The sequence below is a fragment of the Dendropsophus ebraccatus genome, chromosome 15 (assembly GCF_027789765.1).
Source record: "Dendropsophus ebraccatus isolate aDenEbr1 chromosome 15, aDenEbr1.pat, whole genome shotgun sequence".
NCBI lineage: Eukaryota > Metazoa > Chordata > Amphibia > Anura > Hylidae > Dendropsophus > Dendropsophus ebraccatus.
This window is the reverse complement of record NC_091468.1, coordinates 5573110-5600084: the sequence shown is the minus strand read 5'-3', so window position 1 is coordinate 5600084 and position 26975 is coordinate 5573110. Positions and strand designations below refer to the sequence as shown.

General features: G+C 40.6%; 1 protein-coding gene across 11 annotated transcripts in view; it reads left to right on the top strand.

The window, feature by feature from the left end:
• Positions 1 to 26975, top strand: part of NRXN1 (neurexin 1) — a 1072395-nt gene that overhangs the window by 315114 nt on the left and 730306 nt on the right. The window contains exon 7 of one of the 11 annotated variants that reach the window (XM_069954862.1): positions 19783 to 19962. The exons of the other annotated variants lie outside the window; for them this stretch is intronic. Within the exon in view, the coding sequence (XP_069810963.1) occupies positions 19783 to 19895 (113 nt within the window). The 3' untranslated portion in view covers positions 19896 to 19962. Of the gene's footprint in view, positions 1 to 19782; positions 19963 to 26975 lie in introns of those variants that run through there. 11 annotated transcript variants of the gene reach the window in all.

Sequence of the window (26975 nt, the reverse complement as noted above, 5' to 3'; positions counted from 1 at the left end):
TAGATAGATAGGAGAGAGATAGATAGGAGATAGATAGGAGATAGATAGATAGATAGATAATAGATAGTGAGGTGTAATGTTGTATAATGTTCCCAGTATAGATCCTATATAGCACTTATGTCAGAACACCTTTCCTTGTCGCTATTCGGGGCCCTCGGTTTGTATGACAAAGTGTTAGTGTTACATGTTGTCACTGTAACATCTGTAGTGAGAAGAATAAGTACATTAGCGGCAGCTGTCGGATCTCTTTTCACAGCTGGTCTTTTTTGGCAAATAATATTAAGTGAATTTAAATGAAAGGCATTTTCTAGGACGACTGTATGAAGAACGGGACAGGGAGCCATTGTTCTCAGGCTCCTAAACAAGAAGATGTCAGATTGCAGTGAAACCCCCGATTAGAAGAGATGAGCGCACTCCATAATAAAACATTCACTTCGGCTTTAATGATTTTTTTCTATCAGACGACAGATGTTACTTTCATACCGGTGTCAAAATACAATGAGAACTTATATGTTATCCTCAGTTATAGTTCCATCTATGTATATCTGCTGCTGGCAAGTTTGGAGGTTAATACACCATAGGTATCAAGATAGATAGATAGATAGATAGATAGATAGATAGATAGATAGATAGAAGATAGATAGATAGATAGATAGATAGATAGATAGATAGATAGGAGATAGATAGATAGATAGATAGATAGATAGATAGATAGATAGATAGGAGATAGATAGGAGATAGATAGATAGATAGATAGATAGATAGATAGATAGATAGGAGATAGATAGATAGATAGATAGGAGATAGATAGATAGATAGATAGATAGATAGATAGATAGATAGATAGGAGATAGATAGGAGATAGATAGGAGATAGATAGATAGATAGATAGATAGATAGATAGATAGGAGATAGATAGATAGATAGATAGATAGATAGATAGATAGAAGATAGATAGATAGATAGATAGATAGATAGAATTTAGATAGATAGATAGATAGGAGATAGATAGATAGATAGATAGATAGATAGATAGATAGATAGAAGATAGATAGATAGATAGATAGATAGATAGATAGGAGATAGATAGATAGAAGATAGATAGATAGATAGATAGATAGATAGATAGGAGATAGATAGATAGATAGATAGATAGATAGATAGATAGATAGGAGATAGATAGATAGATAGATAGATAGATAGATAGATAGATTGATAGGAGATAGATAGATAGATAGATAGATAGATAGATAGATAGGAGATAGATAGATAGATAGATAGATAGGAGATAGATAGATAGATAGATAGATAGATAGATAGATAGGAGATAGATAGATAGATAGATAGATAGATAGATAGATAGATAGAAGATAGATAGATAGATAGATAGATAGATAGATAGATAGAAGATAGATAGATAGATAGATAGATAGGAGATAGATAGATAGATAGATAGATAATAGATAGATAGATAGGAGATAGATAGATAAATAGATAGATAGGAGATAGATAGATAGGAGATAGATAGATAGATAGATAGGAGATAGGAGATAGATAGATAAATAGATAGATAGATAGATAGATAGATAGGAGATAGATAGATAGATAGATAGATAGATAGGAGATAGATAGATAAATAGATAGATAGATAGATAGATAGGAGATAGATAGATAGATAGATAGATAGATAGATAGATAGATAGATAGGAGATAGATAGATAGATAGATAGGAGATAGATAGATAGATAGATAGATAGATAGATAGATAGATAGATAGAAGATAGATAGATAGATAGATAGATAGATAGGAGATAGATAGATAGATAGATAGATAGGAGATAGATAGATAGATAGATAGATAGATAGATAGATAGATAGATAGGAGATAGATAGATAGATAGATAGATAGATAGATAGATAGATATATAGATAGATTATTGTTTGCCAACAAATCCATTTCGCTCCCTGTCTGCCCCTTTCTGGTGAGGTGATAATTGCTCTTTGTGTTTGTCTCTTAATTAGAGAGCGTCCTTCCTGGCGCGGCCTGTCACCGGGCTGACAGTAGTGATAATAATAGCCGCCTGAGTGACATTTCATATAGCAGCCACAAGCAGCACATGCGGCATCTTCCTCGGCCATTTGTACGGCTGACACACGGCTTATACATCAATATGGGCGCCTTATAATGCAGATGAAAAAAATGTCACCTCTGGGTTATTTATTGGCTGGATATTACAGGCAGACACTTTCCCAATAACATGTTACATTACAGGCTGAATTATAGCGCTTCTACTTTCTGGATGATCATGAAAGATTTCTTTTGCTCTTTTGCAATTTCCAGAAGGATTAAAGTCTGAATGGTGCCGCTTGGGGATCGGGGACGAGACGGCCATGCAAAGGAGTTAATTAACCTTGACTAAAGTTCAGTTTGCAATGGAAATATTAATGTTAGGTGGCCCGGACAGCTGTCTCCTCAGTCTGACGGAGGAACGCCTTTGTTCCCAATGTCTTATGAGTCATTAAGACCCCTGTATCCCGGTGAACATTGTGGATTGTTATATTCCAGTATTATGTTCATTCATCTATATATCCTTCACTGCACATTGATTTGGGGAAGAGGACTTATGTTATAGCACTTATGGCTGATGGCAGCACTGTGAGGGACCACAGACTATATAGAGGTAGTGGTCATCCCTAGGTCACGGAGAGGCCCCAAAAGACCCTTTGGCTCTTGCAAGGTCCATGTCATTAAAAGCCAGTTAAATGAAGAACCGAAGAACCTTAACTAAAAACAATGTATTATATAATCATTATCAAGGCCTGAAAGGCTATAGACACATATATTAAATTTTCTGAACTTTTCATAAAAAGTTATCACATTTTATATTACTTTGTAGCCTCTGATTCCAATTTTTTTGTGTGTTGCTTTTCTCCTTTCCAAAAGTATAAGGATTTTACTACTTATTTGACTATCAGCAGTCCTTACATAGTCAGATGGGCAGGAATTTCATTAAAAGAAAGGGGACATAAACGTTAAGAGCAAGGGAGCATCAATATGAGAAAGATGGGGCATAAACCAGGCTCAGAGATGTGAATATAAGGCTGATGGGGCATAAATCAGGCTCAGGGGGTGTGAATATGTGGCTGAGGAGGCATAAGTCAGGCTATGGGTATGTTAATATGAGGCTGGGGGGCATAAAAGATGGAGCATAAATCAGGCTCAGGGGGTGTGAATTTGAGGCTGAGGGGTCATAAGTCAAGCTCAGGGTTGTGAATATAAGGCTGAGGGGGCATAAATCAGACTCAGGTGTGAATATAAGGCAGATGGGGCATAAATCAGGCTCAGGGATGTGAATATGAGGCTGAGGGGGCATAAATCATGCTCAGGCATGTGAATATGAGGCTGGGGGGGCATAAATCATGCTCAGGCATGTGAATATGAGGCTGAGGGGGCATAAATCATGCTCAGGCATGTGAATATGAGGCTGAGGGGGCATAAATCATGCTCAGGCATGTGAATATGAGGCTGAGGGGGCATAAATCATGCTCAGGCATGTGAATATGAGGCTGGGGGGGCATAAATCATGCTCAGGGATGTGAATATGAGGCTGGGGGGGCATAAATCATGCTCAGGGATGTGAATATGAGGCTGGGGGGGCATAAATCATGCTCAGGGATGGGAATATGAGGCTGAGGGGGGCATAAATCATGCTCAGGGATGTGAATATGAGGCTGAGGGGGCATAAATGAGGCTCAGGGATGTGAATATGAGGCTGAGGGGGGCATAAATGAGGCTCAGGGGGTGTGGATATGAGGCTGAGGGGGGTTGAATCAAAATGAAAATGAATTTGAGGCTGAATAGGTGTGAATTGGATTGAAGAGGTGTGCATATGAGGCTGAGGGGGCATAAAACAAGCTCAGGGGTGATAATATAAAACTGAGGGAATGTAAGTGAAGCTAAAATGGTTTAAATAAAAGGCTGAGAGTGAATAAATCACAAATGGGATATGTGATTATGAGGTTAAAGGGACGTAGATCAGGGTTAGGGATGTGAATATAAGACTGAGGGGACAGTAATCAGACTCAGGGTTGTGTGAATGTAAGGCTGATGGTGTATAAATTAAACTCACAATACCTCAGCCTATCATTCACACTTTTTTTTTTTTTTAATAAAGCTCCTGCCCATCTGACCAATTCAGGGCGTAGACAGGAGGCAAAGTATTCTTGAAGGGCAGCTCATATGGCCTGTAGATGGAAATAAAGCACACACAAGGCAGTGTATAGTGGGAAAATCACGTGGGCTGTATACATGTGTATAGGGAAAGTTGAGCACCCACAGCAAACTATAAAGGTTGTGTACATAAACATAAGATGAAGCTTAGCTTTATATATTTAAGGCAGTAAAATATTGATAGCAATGAGACAGTCATTCCTGGGCCTTCATAGTAGCTGCCAATATCTCTGCTGAATCTTTATTCATTTTGTTTTTTGTACATTCCCAGGCAGCCCCTTTCTTGCAGTTTAATCAATAGACTTACAATATCAGAGCTGTCATGTCTTACATGCGGCATTTTCATTACATGTCTATTGACCCATCTGCTTTCCACCTGTATTAAAGGCAAAAAAAATTATAGCATTAAAGATTCTTCTGGTTGGGCAAAATTGTGAAATAATAAAGAATAAACTGAGAAAAGTGGAGTTTTGCTAAAGGCAAATCGTCTATGAGCGGATATTACAGGAGTTGATTGAGGCTCCAAATAAAACTGGCAGAGGGAACAAGAAAAGGAAATAAGATATAAAAATACTATATTCCTGCTACTGTGGGCTGATGTCTTTTATATTTCATTTTGGCAAAATGATAACTATAATCCAAACATAAGCCAGGCTCCATTTTACAATGAAATTTCCAGCTCTTTCATAAAGCCGCTCTCCTGTGTATAGAGTAGACATGTTATATTGCTTCAGTCATGTGCGGAGGCGGCAATGTCATCCAGTAGTACAGCCTAGGTGAGAAATTCACATTCATATTTTGTGCCAATAGATTAGTTATCTTTGTGAAGTGTAAAATCTTTATTTGTATACTTGTGTAGTTATTTTGGCCCCTGATAGCATTAGGCAAACACTAGTAAGAATTACCGAACCCCCCACTTCCCCAACTTCTGGGGCCCACCTCTTCGGCACAGGTGGCATCACCAAATTTGCAGCTAAATTTACCTGGATCATGCTAATCGGCATCTACTAGTTCCCCCATTTTGCAACTGGGGAAAAGCAACTGTCTAAAATTGATGGTGACATCCATTGCTTGTGTTACATTTAGTGTTGGCCCTTTTTCTTGAGTCTCCAATAACTTAGTGGTGATGCCATATCCACTCCACCTAAAAAATACTGTATACTGGCACTGGCCTCCCAGTGTTTACAGCCACTGGGCTTGTGGTTTTCTACTCTTGTGATGACCTTAGCAGGCATCAAAATAGTGGATCTTAGTCACTAGTGCAATAGTCCCATACTATGGGAAAAAAGTGGTCAAGGATAGATTTGGCTATTAGCTGCCTAAGGGCGGGTTCACCTCTATGTTGGAAGGTCTGTTTAAAACCCAGAGGAGATTCCATTTAACAGCAGTAAACGGAGTTGGCAGGGCTTTGTACATTGGACAGATCCCATTGACTTTAATTGGGTCTGTCATGTTACTGGTATGGTATAAAATACTGCATGCTGCCTTTTTTTGTTGTTATTTGCATTGATTCTGAAATGTAGACATCAAAATGAGTCTCCAGTACAGATGCAAACCTGGCCACAAATGACTGGACAATCATCATGGCCTTCATCGGCACCTAGGTAACCTTAGAAGGGTCTACAGGACCTTTGGTAATTTTGGTAAACATGTAGTATCCTTGGCAAGACAAGGGTGGGGTCTTACTGTCACAATGTCATCCATGGGTCTTCATTAAAGTTGAGCGCAACTAGGGTATACTTGAGTCTGACTGAATACCGGTGGCCGAACAAGTTTTATCCCGCTCTAGGGAATCCAGGAAAACATGGATAAAGCTGTGGCCTATAGACTGTATCCACCAGGACTCCCTTGGGCTACATCCAACTTTTTCAGCTACTGGTATTCAAATGTCCGACGACCGGACTTAGAATGCTTGAGTTGCGCTCATCTCTAGTCTGGTTATCAGGCAACCTGTACCAAATGAAAAGAACACATAAGCTGTAATGTGTTTTCCTGTGATTATTATTTAATTTTAAGAGTTTTGTATCGTAGACAGGTTTCAGTCTGGTCAACAAGAGATCTTAGGAACAGCAGCTTGGGTAGAGATTGCACAAAGTCCCTGCAGGGAAGAGGGACACACCATTGCTTTACTGTGCTACGTATTCCCAAGGCTCACAATTACTGGTGGATTGTAAACCCCTAGAGAAATCAGCGCACTGGTGACGGGCTGGATAGAGAGCGGCGGGATAGAAGAGCTTTGTTCTCTGCACTTTGTCCCCTGCTGCCTGCCCCCATCCTGACTTGTCTGTGTAGGTGGTCTTTATTGATTAACTGTGTAAGATACCTTAATAGAAATCCATGGAGCTATGCCATGCAAATAACAGTATAAGCACTCTCTGGATTCTGCTATTTGATCTTTTTTTACATTTAAGCAAAGAAAGAAAAAAGATAAAAATTGGCGAATCAATAAAGCAAATTTTTATTGCTCTCGGTGGCCCCAGAGACACAGATAGCAGTGAGGCAGCAGTAGTAGTCAATACCACACCCACTCTTTTCATATTTATTTTGTTTTAAAGGGAACCCATCAAATTAAAAGTCCAATCTGCCAGCAGTGTGTTATAGAGCAGAAACAGCAGGGAAGACTTAGCTGATATATAGCTCATTGGAAAAAGGATAACTTGTCATTTATTCGTGTAATTCTCTGCTCATTCTGGGTTAGTTAGCCAATAGAGATGAGCGAACTGGGTTCACGTTCGAGTCGATCCGAACATAAATGTTCAGCATTTGATTAGCGGGGGCTGCAGAACTTGGATAAAGCTCTAAGGTTGTCTGGGAAACATGGATACAGCCAATGACTATATCCATGATTTCCACATAGCCTTAGGGCTTTATCCAACTTCAGCAGCCCCCGCTAATCAGCCACGTGCTAATGCTGCACGTTCGGGTTCGGATGGACTCGAGCATGCTCAAGGTTCGCTCATCTCTATTAGTCAAGTGGCCGGTCCTACTAAGTGATTGACAGCTCTCTGTGCACACATTTATACACATTTACTACGTAGACCCACCCACCTGACTACTTATCCCAGAAGGAACAGTTTTCCCCCAAATAAACATCATTATCCTAAGACTTTTCCCTTTAAGCAGAATCGTGGTAAATATTTTAGGAGTGATACCTTTATTGGGCAACACAATTATTTTTGTTGGCCAATAAAGGTATTACTCCTAAAATACATTGATCACAAGTATTTACCACGATATGGATCTTTCTGGCTAACATGGTACCATACTATACATTTTTTTTCTAACCCTTAATAAGCTAATGACAAGCTTGAGAAACTCCATTCTTTCCCAAATTTTTATGGTCTATAAGCTGAAGCCAGTTGCTCCCACACATTGTTAGGAACCTTTCAAAGCAAGTGGGAAAGGGTTGGAATATTTATTTATTTTATTGTTTAAAATCACATTTAAAAAAATAACGCTTTTCCTAAATAAAACAAGGATCTGAGCCGTGCAATTATGATAGAGATGAGCAAATCGGCCGTCTAAACAAAGCAAAGTCATTCGTGTGATCGGCAAGTGGCTTATCAGCCTGCTGCCTTTCGACTCTGTTAGGCTCCCTGCTGCTCTATCCAGGTATCAGGAAAGGCTTGATCCAGTCCTGGGAAACTGGAGGAAATGCCGGAAGCCGAGGAAACTTGTGCGTAGAGGAAGACTTTGCATAACCTATTCTCAGTTATTCTGACAATAATGATAGCGGCCTTTCAGAGCAGATCGGTTCCCCAAGCTTTTCAATCTTTTGCCGCCATGAATTACTGCTGGCGGTATAGTTATATCAGTCTAGTCTACAGACCATGGCAGTCAGGGTCAGGCTGCTATTAAAAAGCTTCCAGCCTGGAAGTTACAGCAGCCCACCTTCATATAACAGCAAGGGTCAAACAGGTCCTGTTCTACTTTCTTCCAGAGACAGCACCGCTCTTGTCTCCAGGTTGGGTGCAGGTTTTGCAACTCAGTTCCATTGAAGTGAATGGAGCTTAATTGGAAACCACACCTGACCTAGAGACAAGAGCGGTGCTGTCTCTGGAAGAAAGTGGCTATGTCTTTGTAGCGCTGCAGAACCCTTTTAAGATGTCCTGACTGGCTAAGAGATTCTCACATGGGATTATATGATGACCATCCCATCTGTCCACCATTCTTTTTTGTCTTTTTGCACTTTGTATGCAAGTATAGTAATTACAATGTGTTACACCAGCACCAGTGATCCCTCTTGTAATACCACTCATCACCATTAGGAGTGCTGTGTGCTGCATGTGTGGTTCAATAATGTAGGAATTACTGTAATGTATTGCTTTAAAGTAGTACAGCCCAAGTGCTGTAAATGATGCCGCCGAGTGTTTGAATTTAAAGGGATTTCTGGATTTTTTTTTTTTTAATTAGAATTTTATTAAATATAAAAAAGTATTTTTTTAATCACCTATTAAACCCTTTGCCACTCCAGGGCCTCTGCCACTTTGGTGTTGCCTGTTGGTATTGCAGCAGTGATGTCACCTGCATCATTCACATGACCACTGCAACCAATCACTAACCTTAGAAGGTTTATGCAATAAATCCAAGTATCACCACTAAGGCCTGTTGAAGGTGGCCATGGTCCAAACTGGCTACCATATAACAGAATGGAGCAGCAGTGCTTATATCCACTAGGGCTGCATTCAACTTCTTCAACCACCGGTATTCAATTGCCGAATGATTGGACCCGAGCGCGCTCCAGTTGCGCTCATCTCTACCTATCACAATTGCAAAGTAACCACCATACCTGAAAAAGCAAAAGATGCAAATAACAGTAAATATACTTTTATATACACAGTCATATTCCAGCTACAATTCCGCCTTATTTCATGCATGGTAAATATTCTGCCGGCATCTGTTGTGATTTCACTGAAACCACCAATTAGAAGCCGGCAACAGATTTCACATAATTAATTTGTCTTCTGCCATCCATTTTTCCCAGTGAAATATTGCACACAACACCTTACTTATTAGATGAAAAGCATCTCTATCTGAGTTATTTTCAGGTCAATTCACCATGTCATTTGTCACTGCAATTGTAGGTTTCATGTTCTACGCTTGCAACATTGAATTTTCAATTGAACTTTACTCTCTAATATTCAACGGAGACAATTAGCATGCTTTTGCTGGATTTTTTAGCACTTTTCATTTAGTAGCTGTCATTGCCACCCTTCCAGGATATTCGCAAAGTATATTTTATACTAAGTGCCTAGTTTATTAGACCTACCTGGCTTTACGGCGTATTTGACAGCTCAATCAGTGCAACATTATGTACGCCATGCTAAAACCAGGCCACAAGCAAGAAGAATATGCAGCCAATTGTAATGAGTAGTTGGCAGAGGATTATCGTGAAGCTCCTGGACCCCAGTATGACTAATATAACAGAGTGCTGGGGATATCGTTGGTTCTAATATGGCAGAGCCGACTTGGGGCTCCTTGTATAATAACTTTCTATACATGAACCATAATGTCATCGGAGGGTCTCTGGGGTTTCCATCGAGAGCAGGTCACCTGTATGCCTTTATGCAGCCATGGAAGTCAATGCTAACTTGGACCAGGTGAGAAGGACAAGGGAAAGAGTCTTCCTTTTTCAGGGCACAGATATTTATATGTATGTTGATATCAAGTTTTTAGGATTTTTAGGGAGATAGAATGTGTCTCTTTTGGGAATCTGTTCATGCGTTTATTAATTTTATTTTTATTGTTTATCATTGTCGTCATACTACTCCCCGTCTGGAAAGGAAGGAGTTTTTTTCATGGTATTTAGAGGACGTCATTTTATATTACTATTATGCCTGAGGAAGGCTCGCTGTGATCCTACAATCCTTAATATCCTACGATCCTTAATATTAAAAATTGCTCATAACGGGGACATTGCTTCTGTGGTCCCTATGAACTTTGAGCACCGTAGATACATTTCCTTCTAAAGATCCTCTGCGCCCTATAAAATGCAAGAATCTTTCCCTTGTTTTGCCCACCTCGTCCAAGTTAGCATTGACTTCCAGTTGCATACCCCCAAAGCTTTCCTTGGTTCTCTTCCATGGGCAGCGGTGATTGATCTATATGGTGTTCAGTAGTGTTCTGCCTAATATCTCGTTGCACAAGTGATGTGTTGCAGCCTTCTCTTGGGGATATAGATAGTATGCACAGGGATTTATTCCAAGGTTTGACAAGAGGCCAAGGCATAATGGCAGTAAAGCCTTAGTATCAGACTGGAGTTCATTGCACTCACCAGTTAGGTGTCATAGGTTACTTTTTCTGTAATTCAGCTTATAAGATATAGACGCTAGTAATAGCATTTGGTTCTAAAGTCCAGTCCGAGTGAATTGTAGTTTGCTGGCCCTCCCATTACTGTGTCTGAGAATCCTCTGCAATCTGGTGGTCCAGTTTAACACTGGTGGTTGCCCAAATAAGTAAACATTCACGATTGTCAATTTATATACCAAGGGCCACATTAGCCCCTAGGCATCTGTGGGCCTGTGCCTTGGGCAGCAGTGTTGAGGAGGGGGCAGCACTTAAGTGATTAAGGGGAGGGAAAAAAAATAAACAGCCACATTCCATAAAGTTGATGGATTCTTGATTCTTGTATTGCCCGGTGTCTTAGTTCAGCTCCATGGGGCCAGTCTCTGATAATTTCACTAGTATCGATCTACTCCCACCCATAAGTCCTTCAATATGTGCTGGTGGAGGAATAACAATGGCAGAGGTTTAGAAAGCACTATTAGGGTATGTTCACACTGAGCAAATGGGGCGGAATCCTGCCTGCTTCAGTGTCAAACGGCATCTCTATGGGAGGGCTCGCACGCCTCTACTCTCCTCCTCCGCTCTCAAAAATGCTCTCACGATTTGTGCCAGCCTTCATAGCTTGACCTTGTTTTGAGCAGTACATTGTGTCTTTGGGTTGTACTTTCCCGTCTTCCCTACTTCCCGCTGTATTTGTTTGACATATATAGTGAATTGTATTACACTTCAGCCTAGAATGAGAATCGCTAATGGTTGGTCTATCTGTATAGTCCTATCGGTACTTTACTTTCCTGACAGTTCTGAGCAATGAATCTTTTATGCTGATATTCCCGCTTCATGCTCTGCTTACTAAATCACATACTTTATTCCTTGTCTTTCTTTCTAAATATATATAAGTAGTCATATATTTGCCTTAAAATAGATAAATACTGCGACACATAATACAGAGCAACAAAAGACAACACAATACAATACAGTGCATACAGATTTTGTACAATGTTGCAGAATTCTAAGAATAACCAGCTTTAGCTGAGATAAATATAGCGATATGAATGACTGACTACATCCATATATCCACATATTGTCTCAGCACATGGCCAAACAGTCGGTGACTACGAGCACACATGCAAATAACCTTGAATATTATCAAGAAGAAAGGGAGCATGACTGCAGGATCAGACTACATGGGGCTTGTTTGTAGTCTGTAACCATGGAAATTAAAGGCTATTTGTAAACAGTTATTTTCACAGCTCCCATTTTCTTTAATGGATATGACACGTATAATTAATGGATATTAATAAGATTATATTAATGGAACTAATGAATCCGGACAGAACTTAATATATATAAAAAAAAGAGGCAGGTATAGACCAAATAGGCCATGAATATTAGATTGATGGGGGTCTGACTCCAGGGTAGTCAGCTACTTGAAGGGGCCTCTGATGCCACTTATTTACTCGCATTCCCTATTAGTTGTAGCGAATCTAGGAAATTCAAGTAAAGGGGCAATTCCAAACTCAACTGCTACAGAGGGTCGGATGATGAGAAGACAAGAGCAAGAAAACGTTAAGCAATCTCCAGTGCTCAACTGAGCATCACAACCCTTTTAAACAGCTGATCAACGTGGGTATTGGATGTCAGACCTGCCAGGATCTACAATTGATGGTCTATCTATAGGACGGGCCATCTGCTGGACAACCCCTTTAATGCAGTGGGTCAGTCAAGAGCTCCCAGAATGAGAAATATTAGCTAAGGATTGGTGTAGACACTGAACAAGCAAGGGGTGTTAGTATATTTGATATAAATCACCATGGGCTATAAGACCATGTTCAAACACCATATGTTTTACAAAAATCACGTCCGTTGTTGCAATTTGCAGCAACGACCATGATTTATTCCAATGAATGGAGCATATACACTTCTGCGGGCACTATTCATATGCCGCAGAGAACCTGTCAGTTCACACAATGGAGCATGTGAACTGACACCCGCATCAGAATTCCCCAGAAATTAAAATCATCCGGTCGGTACTGCAGAACCGTCCGGGATGATCTTCAGTAACACGCGGCCGAGTTACAGAACGGCTAGTGTTTCATGCAATGTGAACATGGCCTAAGGTAGGATCCGTACCTGATAAGTAATGGACTGTATTTACAAAGCACTTCTCTAACCTGCACTTATAATAGGTGTTCAGAAGGCGGCATGCTGTTTCTGTTCACTGTTGTTTTGGGGAGGAGCGGTTCTGATAAATTATATGAATATTAGAGGACCCCATAGAATGGCGCTCTTAGTAATGTCGGATGTCAGCTGACACATAGATGCTGTAGAGTCGTCCAGATTTACAGATGTAAATGAGAGTAACAGAGCTGCCTCCATGATTCCAGCCCAGGTTTAGGCGGAGTAAGAGGGAGATGTCATCTTTATGAGGCTTTTATTTGTTTAACAACCTGTAGTTACTTTTCTCCATATCCATAATAACCGGAGACGGGATTACAGTAATTATCTGATCATCGTTCTGCTATTATGTCCTATAAAAGGATTCCTATAAAACTGATCAGACTGTGAGTGATGCCTCACCCGCTGCTTTACCAGCTTCACCAGCTTTACCGTTACAATGGCGTCTCTGAGAGTGATTGGTAAGTTTTTTCAACAATAAATCAGAGGATAAACCTTGTAAACACCAGTTATGCTCTATACTGGAGTCAATGTAATGTACAGTGTGTGTTTGTTTGTGTCTGTGTGTGTGTTTGTGTGTGTTTGTTTGTGTCTGTGTGTATCTGTGTTTTTCTGTGTGTAAGTGCATCTGTGTGTGTGTCTATGTGTATGTGTGTCTGACTTTATGTATGTGTGTGTATGTATGTATGTATGCATGTATGTGTGTGTCCGTGTGTGTGTGTCTTTTTGTACTGTATGTGTGTCTGTGTGTGTGTGTCTGACTGTATGTATGTGTGTGTATGTATGTATGTATGTGTGTGTATGTGTGTGTGTGTGTGTCTGACTATATGTATGTATGTATGTGTGTGTGTGTGTCTGACTATATGTATGTATGTATGTGTGTGTGTGTGTTTGTATGTATGTATGTGTGTGTGTGTGTGTGTGTGTTTGTTTGTATGTATATATATATATATGTATGTATGTGTGTGTGTGTGTCTGACTATATGTATGTATGTATGTGTGTGTGTGTGTGTGTGTGTGTGTCTGACTATATGTATGTATGTGTGTGTGTGTTTGTATGTATATATGTATGTATGTGTGTGTGTGTGTGTCTGACTATATGTATGTGTGTGTGTGTCTGACTATATGTATGTATGTATGTGTGTGTGTGTGTTTGTATGTATATATGTATGTATGTGTAGGTGTGTTTGTGTGTGTTTATGCGTATGTGTGTCTGTGCGTATCTGACTGTATGTATGTGTGTGTGTGTGTGTGTGTGTGTGTATTTGTGTGTGTTATTTATAATAAGAAGCTGGTGTAATGAATGGTTTATACCTATGGGTCACATTAACTGATATCACTTAGGAATGATGCTGTGTAACAAGTTGTTTCCAATAGGTGGCACTTCAATAGGAAACCTGCACCCAACCTGGAGACAAGAGTGGTGCTGTCTCTGGGAGAAAGTGGCCATTTTTTTCTAACCCTGGATAATCCCGTCTATGATGCCTCTCAGTATTACATGGGATATTCCCTAGGGATAATAAGAGCAGGTCTAGTGCTTTTGTAGTAGTTTTACGGACACTGTAACTTTCCAGGTTTTGCTCTATCTTCAGAAACGAAACAGTGGACGGCTGCGGTCTGATCTATAGGTGGACGTTGTGATAGAGGAGGAGAAACAACTATCCCCCCTTCATGCTTTGGGACGGTGACTCTCCCCCCTATCCCGTTCCCACTCCCCACCACATTAAGATATGCTTAGTAGATCATAGCCCCCATACAAAAAAAAAAAAAGTACATTACAAACTGTAAAGTCTGTGATTATTATGATCTTCATTAAGTCCCCTGCCATTTGTTCTACATTCGTATACAGTATCTCCCCCTCTCCTTCTATATATACCCCCCCCCCCCATTACTTATAGTGATCGCTGGTACCAACCTGGGAGTCTCTATTCGCAGAGGAATTGGGCAGATAGATTGCAGTAATATATGCAGGTCACTTAGTGGGTCGGTGAACAGTGATCTATCATGCTGGTCTCACAATGATTTTACTAATGCACAGCTAGCCTACTATACAATGGCTGCATGAGAGAACCCTGCCGGCGGGGATTTATACTGAGCTGGGAGCCGCATATCATGGATATTCATAGTGTTTGGAGTCAAAGATGATGCTGACTCCTAAGAGAGACAGGAAGAGTCCTCATTACTCCGCCCCACAGATTGATTGACAGGCTTCTCCATAGACTGACTGATACAGGGAAAGCTGTCAATCAGCCGATATAGGCGGGGTCATCAGGAAGATCTCTTTCTTCTTTAACCCATTGAGCTTTTAAAGGTCAACTTAAAGGGGTTATCCAGGAGAATAAATGCAACTTTTCCTTGCTCCTAGTGCTTCACTTTCACCTTCATCCCACCTCAGGACTATAACATCATCACCATCCCCGCATGTGGAGAAAGAGAGGATAGAATAGAACAAGAGGGAAAGCACCTGAATCTATGAGTGGGCAGAAAACAACATGTGCTACAAAACATACTGTAGTTAACCCTTCTGCTCCTTCAGCTGTGCATAAAGTTAGACAAAAACAGTAGTGATACCTAGTGGTGAAAATACAATAATACACAATCTCCCACTTGTGTGAACCTGAGGGAGTTACTTACTCAGATGCAATAGACAGCCCCCTATGGTGGGACACTACAATACCCCTTTGAGAGACTAAAAAAATTCAGATGGATTGATAAAGTCACCGCCATTGTTTACTGCACCTACTGTAACACAGGACACTATCTGTATGAAGGCAGGTTGTCTGTATATTCTGTGTTTGTGAGTAATAAAGCTGCCGATGCTGACATATAATAAGAACATTAACTCATTTTATGTGACTTTATTTTTAATGCGGCGTCCGTTGTAGAGCAGGCGGCTTTATAGGTACATAGCGGCCGTTCCTGGCAATATAAGACTTGTGGCCGTGGGGGCTCCAACCCTCAAGTATCTGCCTTACTGGTGTGTGGAAGGAAATATAGGTTATCTCAGCCCGAGGTAAATAAAACAACAGCAACACCGCGGATCCGATGGATAATAAATAATGGGCGGTTTTTCAGCAAATTGTTTTTAGTGGGTTATATCGGTCTTGTAAATTTCTCCTCGGCAGTAAGAGCCTTGTGCACAGCCGGCTGTCTCGGCCTCAGATGGGCTCGGATGTTATTTAGCCATTGGAGGGAGGCCTGTAAACTTCATAAGGGCTGAAAGGTGACAGAAGATAAAAGTGGGATTTTAAACCGCTGACCCTAAGAAGCCCTCTGGTACTAATATAGGAAGCAGCGGGGGGATTACAGGAGAGAATGGCATTGTGGTCTGGTTCCGGGAGCTCCAGGGAAGCATCTGTTTCTATTCTCCATTATGGATACTAATAGGTTAATTATATTCCAACTATACGTGGCAATTAGTGGGAGGGGGAATTTACATCAATAGAAATTGATCTGATGAAAGGATCTTAAGGGTAGTGATATGAGAATAAGTCTACAGGCTACTATGGGTCAGTTTTCCTCTTTTTGTTCTGTCTGAGCCAAATGTATTCTCTCCCTTGGTAAAAACTGTAAATCAGAAGGTGAACAGGTGGGGAAGACTACATACAGGGTGACCAAGTGGAGAAGAATACATATAGGGGGACCAGGTTGGGTAGACTGCATACAGGGTGATCAAGGAGGGGAGACTATACATAAAGGGTTACCAGGGGGGTACAAATAGAGTGACCAGAATGGGGAGACAACATATAGGGGGAGACAACATATATGGGGAGACTACACATAGGGTGACCAGGTGGGGGAGACTACATATGGGGTAACCAAGTAGTGGAGACTACAAATATGGGGACCAAGTTGGGGACACTACATATAGGGTTACCAGGTGGGGGAGACTACATATAGGGTTACCAAGTGGGGGAGAATACATATAGGGTGACTAACTGGTGGAGACTACATATAGGGTAACCAAGTGGGGGGAGACTACATATAGGGTGACCAGGTGGGGGAGACTACATATAGGGTTACCAGGTGGGGGAGACTACATAGAGGGTGACCAGCTGGGGGAAACTACATATAAGGGTGACCAGGTGGGGGAGACTACATGTGGGGGTGACCATGTGGAGGAGACTACATAGAGGGTGACCAAGATGGGGAGACTACAGATAGGGTGGCCACATGGGTGAGAATACATACAGGGTTACCAGGTGGGGGAGATTACATAAAGGATGACCATGTGGGGGAGACTACATAGAGGGTGATCAAGTGGGGGAGACTACAGATAGGGTGACCAGGTTTGGTCGCACTTCAGTCGCAGTCAGCTGATCTGTCCCATTAGTTCTGGCAGTTTTACCATCACATGAAAACAAGGGGGTTGAGGGAAAGTTTCAGCATTGTTAACAGCAGGGTCACAGTTCAGAGAGGAAACCAGGAAGTGATTAGATCCATGGGGGAGAAGAGCAGTACAGGGATGAAAGTTACTTCACTAAAAACAGCACATTTGTTCTCCTTACATATACTGTATGTATGTGGGACACATCTGATTTTACCAGCTTTGCTGTATGACTTCTCTAAAGCAGGAAGATGTTCAGACGTAGTAATGTAATTCCATGAATGCTCAGACCAAACGCAAGAATAAGGGGCCTAATGTCATCTGAGAGACTCTTAGGATGTCAAGTACCTTATTGAATAAGCCGTATTTATTTCCTCCATGAGAAGCGCTCTCATGGCGTCTTCTGTATTAGATGAGTATTCATATCATGTCCAAATATTCTAAGCATGTTGGTGGTTTATTACATGTAATAGGCTTAAGTGGTGGCTTTTATAGAACCTTTGTATCTAAGAGCTGCTCTAATGGGATTTATCCCTACAGATACAGATGCAGCCCCATGTGCTCAAATACCCCACAGACATATTCATGTGTAGATAGATAGATAGATAGATAGATAGATAGGAGATAGGAGATAGATAGATAGATAGATAGATAGATAGATAGATAGATAGATAGGAGATAGATAGATAGGAGATAGATAGATAGGAGATAGATAGATAGATAGATAGATAGATAGATAGATAGATAGGAGATAGATAAATAGATAGATAGATAGATAGATAGATAGATAGGAGATAGATAGAAGATAGATAGATAGATAGATAGATAGATAGATAGATAGATAGGAGATAGATAGGAGATAGATAGATAGGAGATAGATAGATAGATAGATAGATAGATAGATAGATAGATAGGAGATAGATAGATAGATAGATAGATAGATAGATAGGAGATAGATAGATAGATAGATAGATAGATAGATAGATAGATAGATAGAAGATAGATAGATAGATAGATAGACCCGTTATGTCCACCAGGTAGACCGATTGTTTCAGGTCGAGACTCGGCAGTCAGCCATGTTTCTATTTTTCTTGATAAAGTTTTGAGGCCACTAGCCACAAACGCGAAATCATACATACGAGACTCTACACAGTTCATACGGGAAATTGGGGTAATTGAGATACCGAACCAATGTATCTTAGTGACACTAGACATAGTTAGCCTCTACACGTCAATTGATGCAGAGACAGGGAGAGAGGCAGTAAAGCACAAATTAAGTGAGTTGTGCATGACACCTAGAGAGGAAGATTTCATCCTACAACTTTTGGACATTGCACTCACTAACAATTACTTTGTTTTTAATGACCAGATTTATCGACAGGAACGTGGAGTAGGGATGGGAGCTAATTATGCACCAACCTACGCTAACATTGTGATGTCGCACATTGAGGAGACGTCGATCTATGTGGCGCCCCACTTCCAACATGTGGGTATGTGGAAGCGCTACATAGACGACGTCTTCATGGTGTGGCATGGTGACATGTCACAGCTGGTGACATTTGTGAATTACCTCAATACAGTGGATCGTACAATCAAATTTACTATGCAGTGTGACTATGACAAAATTAACTATTTGGATGTTTTAGTTACCAGGCATGGACAGAAATTATTGACGGACATATATGTGAAGCCCACGGACTGTAACAATGTGCTACAATATAGAAGTTGTCACCCCCGTCGGATGATCAAGAGCCTTCCCAGGAGCCAGATGTTACGGGCTAGACGCATCATAGAGAGACGGACTGACTTGGACAGGACACTTTCCAATATGACCCAGAACTTTAAGGAGAGAGGGTATCCAGAGAGACTCCTAGCAAAATGTAGACAGGAGATAGAGGGGGAAGAGAGGGAGCCACTGCTCGAGGACAAACCCAGGGACAGTCGACTCAACCGAATCCCCTTTGTCTCTACATATACTGATCTATCACCTAAAGTCAACGCGGTGGTGAACAAATATTGGTACATAATTAAAAATAGTCATACTAACATCCCGGAGTTCCAGACACCCCCGTTAATGTCGTACAGACGAGGCAGGAACCTAAGGGATCAATTGGTCAAATCTACAGTGAAGACAGTAGCCAGTGAAACACAAAGGTACATTGGTAGAAGAAATACTGGTTCCTATCCTTGCTTAAATTGTGTTAATTGCAAGCTTATGAAAAAGGGCTCTGAGTTTGTACACCCCATTACAAAAAAAACATTCAAGATTAAACAGTACCTTACCTGTGTGTCGGATTGGGTGGTGTACATCCTCTGGTGCCCTTGTGGATTCATTTACGTGGGGGAAACCTCATGGGACTTTAAAACAAGGATCAACCAGCATAGATATTCTATAAGGAAACGCAAAGTAGAATTACCGGTGGCAAAACATTTTACTGAAAAGGGTCATACAGAATGGGACCTCAGATGTATGATTGTTGACAGGATCGGCCCCCTTGGGAGGGGTGGCGATAGACAACTGACTCTCAAAAGGAAAGAATTAGAGTGGATTTTTAAGACCGATGCCCGTGGAGAATACGGACTTAATGTGGAGTATAAAGTTGTCAAGCATCTGAGTAGATAGTCATAGCAACAACCAGTCTCCCTTAATGTGTGGGTTTTTTCTGAGGTGAAGTGAACAATTCATTTGATATCTCTCTACAGTATATTGTTAACAACTGATTATGTCAAGTTGATACTTACATGTTCTCTTTTTACTTTATAGATATGGATATATGTAAACGGGACGCATTGGAACAAGTGACTGGCTTGCATTGTGTTGAGCAAAGAGGAAGTACCTTTCGGTGGTTGGGAACAGTACAGACTAAGCGACATTGATGGGATGCGGCACTTGAACGGTTTCTCTACAGCGACCCGACGGGTCCTGGTGGTGAGACAGTGCGTTCGTGGGGGTGGATTCCACTCAATCTGGATGCACTGTTGAATGACATCGTAATCGTGCTGTTTGCTTTACAGCTAAGATGTATTGCTACTGTGCTGTCTGTAGGACAGCCAAGCCGAGATTCCCATCTCAGTACGTTCCCTTATTGAGCCTGATCAGTCAGCTGGCTCTGAGGTGACGTCACCGTTACCTTAGTTACATGACGCTATTTACTCCCATTGCTCTAGCAGCCAGTACCTGCTCCGATGTATCCCGGCATTTCAAGCGTATCTGTCGCTGATACCTGTTTGTACCAGCGATCTGCTAAATGGACATTTTGGATTTGAATGGACACTTTGGGACACTAACCTATTAATAATGTGATGGTAACACTTACATTGCACTTTTGCATTCTATGGAATGTTGCATATCATTTTTTTCACTAGCCTTGTGCAGCATATACACACCTGCACGGTAATTCACTGAGATTAACACTTGTGATTGACATATGGAAGAACCAATGAATGTACTATGTTTAATGACACACCTGTATTTAAGGAACTGGATTGTTCACTTGTTTGGGCTTGAAAATGGTGGCGAGAGGCCACAGAAACGTTGCCACTTTATGTTTGCTGTGCTGATTTTTGTTTGAATAAAACACCTTTTTGCTACACCTTACTGGGAGTGCCGTGACAACTACTTTGAATATAGATAGATAGATAGATAGATAGATAGATAGATAGATAGATAGGAGATAGATAGGAGATAGATAGATAGATAGATAGATAGATAGATAGATAGATAGATAGGAGATAGATAGGAGATAGATAGGAGATAGATAGATAGATAGATAGGAGATAGATAGATAGATAGATAGATAGATAGATAGATAGATAGGAGATAGATAGATAGATAGATAGATAGATAGATAGATAGATAGGAGATAGATAGGAGATAGATAGATAGATAGGAGATAGATAGATAGATAGATAGATAGATAGATAGATAGATAGATAGATAGATAGGAGATAGATAGATAGATAGATACACACATAGATATATACTGTATATACACCAATATAGACAGACACATACATAGCCATATACTGTACATAAACATAGACACGTAGATATATATATATATATATATATATATATATATATATATATATATATATATAGTACATGAACCCATAGAAGCAAAACACACAGACCCCTGTACACAAATATCCACAGAATCTTTGCTCATTAAATTTTTCTCCTTCCTGCCAAGTAAATGAACAGTCCCATCGTTCTTTTGTATTGATTGGTAACTATGTGAAAATCAGTCCAGAATGGCATAAATCTTCTTGGACTTAAGACCATCACTTTTAGGCATTATTTTCAACACCATTAAAAATAATTGCGTTCTGCGCCTTGGGTGAGCTGCTCGGCCACTTCATTAGGCGGAAAAATAGCCTAGAAAACTCTTAGTGGAAAGGAGAATTTTTTATTGTATAGAAAGAAAGTTTTAGATTTAATTGACAATAATAACATTCGGTATTTACATTATAATTAGAGGTTTTTCTTATGTATATTTTTCTGTTGTAACAAACGTGTAAGTGCTGTGCGGTGTGAGGTGCGGCCTCCGTGGATGGGACGTCTCCAGCACGTCCCACTGATGAGAGATCAGACTGAGATCTGCAGTATGTGGAGGCAGAATCACCACAGAGCAGCCCATAGGGTGCTGCCAGCCAACAGATGTGCCAATTAGACCACCACAAGTAATCAATAATAATCGGAGTTGGTGCCAATAAAACTTAACCCAAGGTCACCGCTTCAGCTCTTTCCTATGTTTCTCTTTCCGGAGGCTCAGGAAAAATCTTGGAGGTGGTTTGTGTGAGGTATGGACAAGGTAGGAGCTCAAACAGATGTCAATGGAGGATCGGAGGTTGTGTGAGGGACAGTAGCAGGATATCAAGTCACAGATATATGGAGGGGACAAGATGTGGATGGTCGTGTATGTCATGGGCAACAATATAAAAGGAATACGCTGGGCAGTGGGGAGCCAGTGAAGGGATTGGCAGAGGGGAGAGGCAAAGCGAGGGGCAAGGTGGATTAGTTGTCATCTAACCATCCCTATTTGGCCCCTGTCGAAGTTGATCAGATCCTTCCCCACTGTCCATCTTGTTTTACATTGAATTCAAAGATGTCCATTCAGTTGACAGGCACAAGGTTAGCAATGTTACTCACTTATTTTTAATTGGTTTTATGGTTATGGCTGATTCCTCCGTCCGTACAGGCCGACCCGGCTCATTTTCTTTGCTCTCTATGGACTTTTCTTTGTCTATGGGAGGACATGTTCAAACAGAAACAAGTTAGGACTTCAGAGCTGTATTTGTGCTGCCTTATTTATAGCTTCTCATTGACAGTCTTTGTTACCGTGAGAGTACTTTATGGCTCCACGGGGAGTCCAAGCTAACATGAAGAAGCTCATCCCCATGTCTATGCTAAATGTTACCGCAGAAGATTAGCAACAAGTGGTAGTAATAAGAAGCATGGGTATGAGCAAACAGCCTAGTGCAGAGATATCCCCCTCCCCCCGCATAGATGGTAGCATGTATTACATTAAAAAAAACAAAAACAGAACTGAAATTTACTGCATGTCTTAGAGTGAAATTCTCTTCTATAGACCTCCATTATACAGTAAGTCTGACTTCTTTTTCTAACTCTTCCCGCTCCCGTGGTCTTCTACCCGCTCGTTCTCCTTATTGGTATACTGTAGGTCTTAACACTCAGACCCGGACCGATCAAAACTTTTGGCATGTCTCTATTACCTGTCAAAAGTTTTTTTGTAACGACAGGTACCCTTTAAGGCTATGTTCACAAAATGTACTAATTTTGGTAACAACGGATGTTCTTTGAACGATTGTTGTTAAGGAAATTCGTATAAACCCATTAATGTTAATGGGACAACGGCCATAGTACATACACTGTGTAACCACTACAGCCGTTGTTCACTGCGGCAACAGAAAATAATTGACATGCAGTTTGGTGAACAGCGGCCGTAGAAAATAGTCCGTGCGCACAGTGTAGAGTACAACTCCCATCCGTACTTTACACTGTGGTCTACTGGATTGCAGGCACACCCGAAGGTTCCTGCAACCTAAATAGTAAAAAGATAATGTTCCTAGGGCCTATACTGCAGTATCGGCCGCAGGAACATGCTACATGCCGGACAGTCCCTGCGTTGTAATACAATGACCGTTATATTAGAGCGTGTGAACAAAGCCTTAGGGGGTGCGAAAGGTTCCTCTGGCATGCTGTACACGAGACCATCAAATCATGTGTGATAGTTGGGGAGGGGTCCTGTTCCAGATTTGGGGTTCAGAGGCTTCATATTACGTATTTGCAGGGGGAAAACTTTACTTTGCTTGAACTTTACTCCCTGTTGTCTTCTAAAGTCTCCAGACTACTCATAACCCAAAGCAGGTAACAGTTGTGGCTTATCTGGTCCATGTAGCTGTAATAATTCTGTGACGTACCGGCATTCCTTATGATTGTTCGCCCCCTTCTAGGCTTCATAGGGTGCATTGACCATTTAGAGCAGAACTTTTCATTCGCACTATGGTACGTGTCCACTTATCCCTATTATAATATTACATTCATGAATGCTGCCAAGAATTGAACAATGGCATTGTGCAGCATGCACCGTGTAGGAGTGATAATATAGCAAAATGGATCTTATTATCAAAGCATCAAACACATCAGGGAGGCAGCTTCAATGAGATGGTTACCACTGAAATAATGATTGCAATATTTCAAAGACGCACTATATAGATAGCAAATATCACTGACTAAACAGCATTTATCAGGAGAGATATGCAGCCTATTATGTGCTATAGAGAATGCATTACTCTGTTATTGTCAGATAAAATGATATTAAAAAAAATGATCTTATTAAAAAGATGAAGTAAACACAAGATGCACTTAATATTTTAATAAAAAAAGAAAAGAAAGATAATTCTTTTTGTCTATATTAAAAAATGGCAAAAAAAGTTTAAAGTTTTAAACAAAATATAATGATTACAAAATAACAATCATATATGAGAAATATAGTATTTATAATAAGTATAAAAAAGTAAAAATTGTAATAGAATAAAAAAAAACATGAGTAGAAGTAATAAAGAATAAATAAAGAATAAAATCAATAAAATAAAGCAATAAATAAATTGAATAATAAAATAGAAATAAATTTAAGATATTTAATCCAGAAATACAAAAGACTACAAAAATAACATAAAGTAATAAAAAAGAAACAATTTACAGTAAAACAAAAGAGCAAATATTATAAATTATATTAAATATGATATATTATAAATTGAATTTTTTTCCTATACTTATTTTGTTTACTATTTTTCATTTATAAAAGCTACATATTATTATAATTTATAATAATATGTAGCTTCTATAAATGAAAAATAGTAAACAAAATAAGTATAGGAAAAAAATTCCATTCCACTGTTTTTGGGAACATTGCTTGTAGTTATTCTCTTTGTATATGAAGCATGTATAATCTTTGTAACTTATTTTTTATATCAGCACATATTTATTAATGTTCCTGTTTTCCGATGAGACGGCCAATGAGACGTTGTGACCCACATAAGCCGATGGTAAATGCTTGTGGCAAACTGGTCTCACATCTAATCCCCAAACACATAAACACTGAAAGAGTAAACTGCAATCAGATATGGAAAAATTCCTATCAGTAAAATTCAGATTTGTGCCCAGAGGGTTCACTATTATAGTTATTGATGGGGTAAACGTATTTAGTTTCTGATCTGAAGCCAGACAAGGTTGTGTTGTGACGCCTCTTTTTCTGAGATAAAAATGTGCTGAGAGCTGTTGTCACTTCCCTCCCCCCACAATGTATTTGAACATAGGCGGTGACCATTCCTTAAAGGGGAACTATCAAAGCTAACCTGCTGATATGTTCTTATTGCGCACGGAGTGCCTAGATATGTCTCTTAACTTCCACCTCGGCGCCGTTTCCGTGCTGTAAGCAGTGAAATCCTTTGTCTGGAGCACCATTAGGAGCACTGCCCTGCCTAAACAGCTCGAGTTGGCAGGCTCCTTCTAACGATAATCAATGGAGCGGATGGGCCAGATCATGGCTTCTGGGGGGGGGGGGGGGGTGCTCCTAACAGTGCTCCAGACGAAGGCCTACACTGCTAACATCACTGGAACAGCGCTGAGGAGGTAGGTGACAGACATATCTCCATCTCAATGCCCGTGTGCAATAGAGAGATATCAGCAGATTAGATTTGTCCAACTTACCGATTCACACAGTCCTAGAACTAATATCAAAAGTAACATTCACCCAAATGGGGGGAATTTAGTGTAAAATGCAAATGACCTGAAGAGTTTCAGAAATCTCTGGAAGAAATCTGCATCTTGGGAATATACTCCAATCAGGTTTGTTGACCCTTGTAAGAATATTTCTTTAAAGCGTAACTATAAAAAATTTTGACCTTTCAGTTTTAGTTAGCTTAGGGCATGATAACAATTTTTGCAATATACATTAATAACCTAAAATGAACAGTTTTTTTTAAATACATAAGGCTGATTATGCCCTTACAGCCCTCTCTGGCTCTGACTTATTTCTGCATTCCTGCTGGACACGCCCCCTCCCTGCAGATCCGTACTTAGTGTACAGACTCTGACAGGAAGATCAGATAACAGCCCTGACACAGAGAGAAACAAAAACAAACCCTCCTCCCCCCCTCCTAGCAGCACGCTCTCCCCCCTCCCCTCACAGAGATCACATAGCAGAGCTGAGGGTGTTGTGTGTGAGGAGCAGCGCAGGGGAGGAGATGGATGGAGGGACAAGTACTCAGTGCTCAGGGACATCCCAGCCATGACCCAGCCAATGTACTGCATGAGGGAGAGTGGGTGAGTCACTGAGGGGAGGACTACAAGTCCCAGCACAACACAGCTGTAGTCCTTCCATAGCACATATAACACTCACTATCAGATATCTGCAGCAGGTGCCCCCACCTCCATGGCTGGCATTATCCTACAGTGTAATGAGAGCAGATGACTGTATCTAATCCCACTGTGTGTGATACCATCTGCTGGGGCTCTGTATCTAATCTTACATTGTGATACTGTATGTTGGGGCTGTATCTAATCCTGCTATGTGTGATACATCTGCTAAGGTGCTGGTCAGTGGATAGAGGGACACAGCCAGGGAGATGAGGGAGAGGCCACACCTACTTTCATGCAGCCAGGGAAATGAGGGATAGGCCACGCCCACTTTCTCTCAGCCAGAAGAAAAAATCATTTATTCTTCTGAGCCAAACAACTGGGGATATCTCAGCGAGCGTACACGCTATCAACGCAGTTTAGGGCTCTTTTTAAAGGGTAACACGTGGGCTTTTTATTTGAGAAATTTCATTTTTTGGCTACTGAAATTATAGTTACGCTTTAACTCTCCCTATGTCAAAAAGAACTGGAATTCCTCCAGTCCGGGTTATCATAGTGACCAGGTAACGCTGATGGTGGCAATGGCGGCCATTGAGGAGTCGCCCCTTTCCTCTTTCTTCCTAACATAATGACACATATTGCAAGTCTAAGCTTCTGGAGATGTGTTAATGAAGCAGAAATGTCTCCAGCAATATCAGACAGATGAATTGCATTCTCCGCACTGTGCAGCATTAGATTGTATCTCCCTATTTTGAATTTTAAATGTCACCGGCTTTATACAGTATACTTACATTATTAAACCAGCGGCTCAGCAGCTTGTTCCTGACCTTGGATGGATAACAATTGGATGGAAAATCAAGGTTAAATTGCTATTCACATAAAATATTGTTTTGCAGGGCTGTGCGTCGTCTCAGACCTATGTATTGGGATTCCCTGACACTTCACAATGTAATATTATAGCAGTGGAAGCAATGGTGGGATAATCAGTAGTTTGGTCTACACTTATGTATTATAATATGTGCTGTTACTGATCTAGCACAGTTCTGCTGCGGGGATGAGCTGTGCTAATCCTG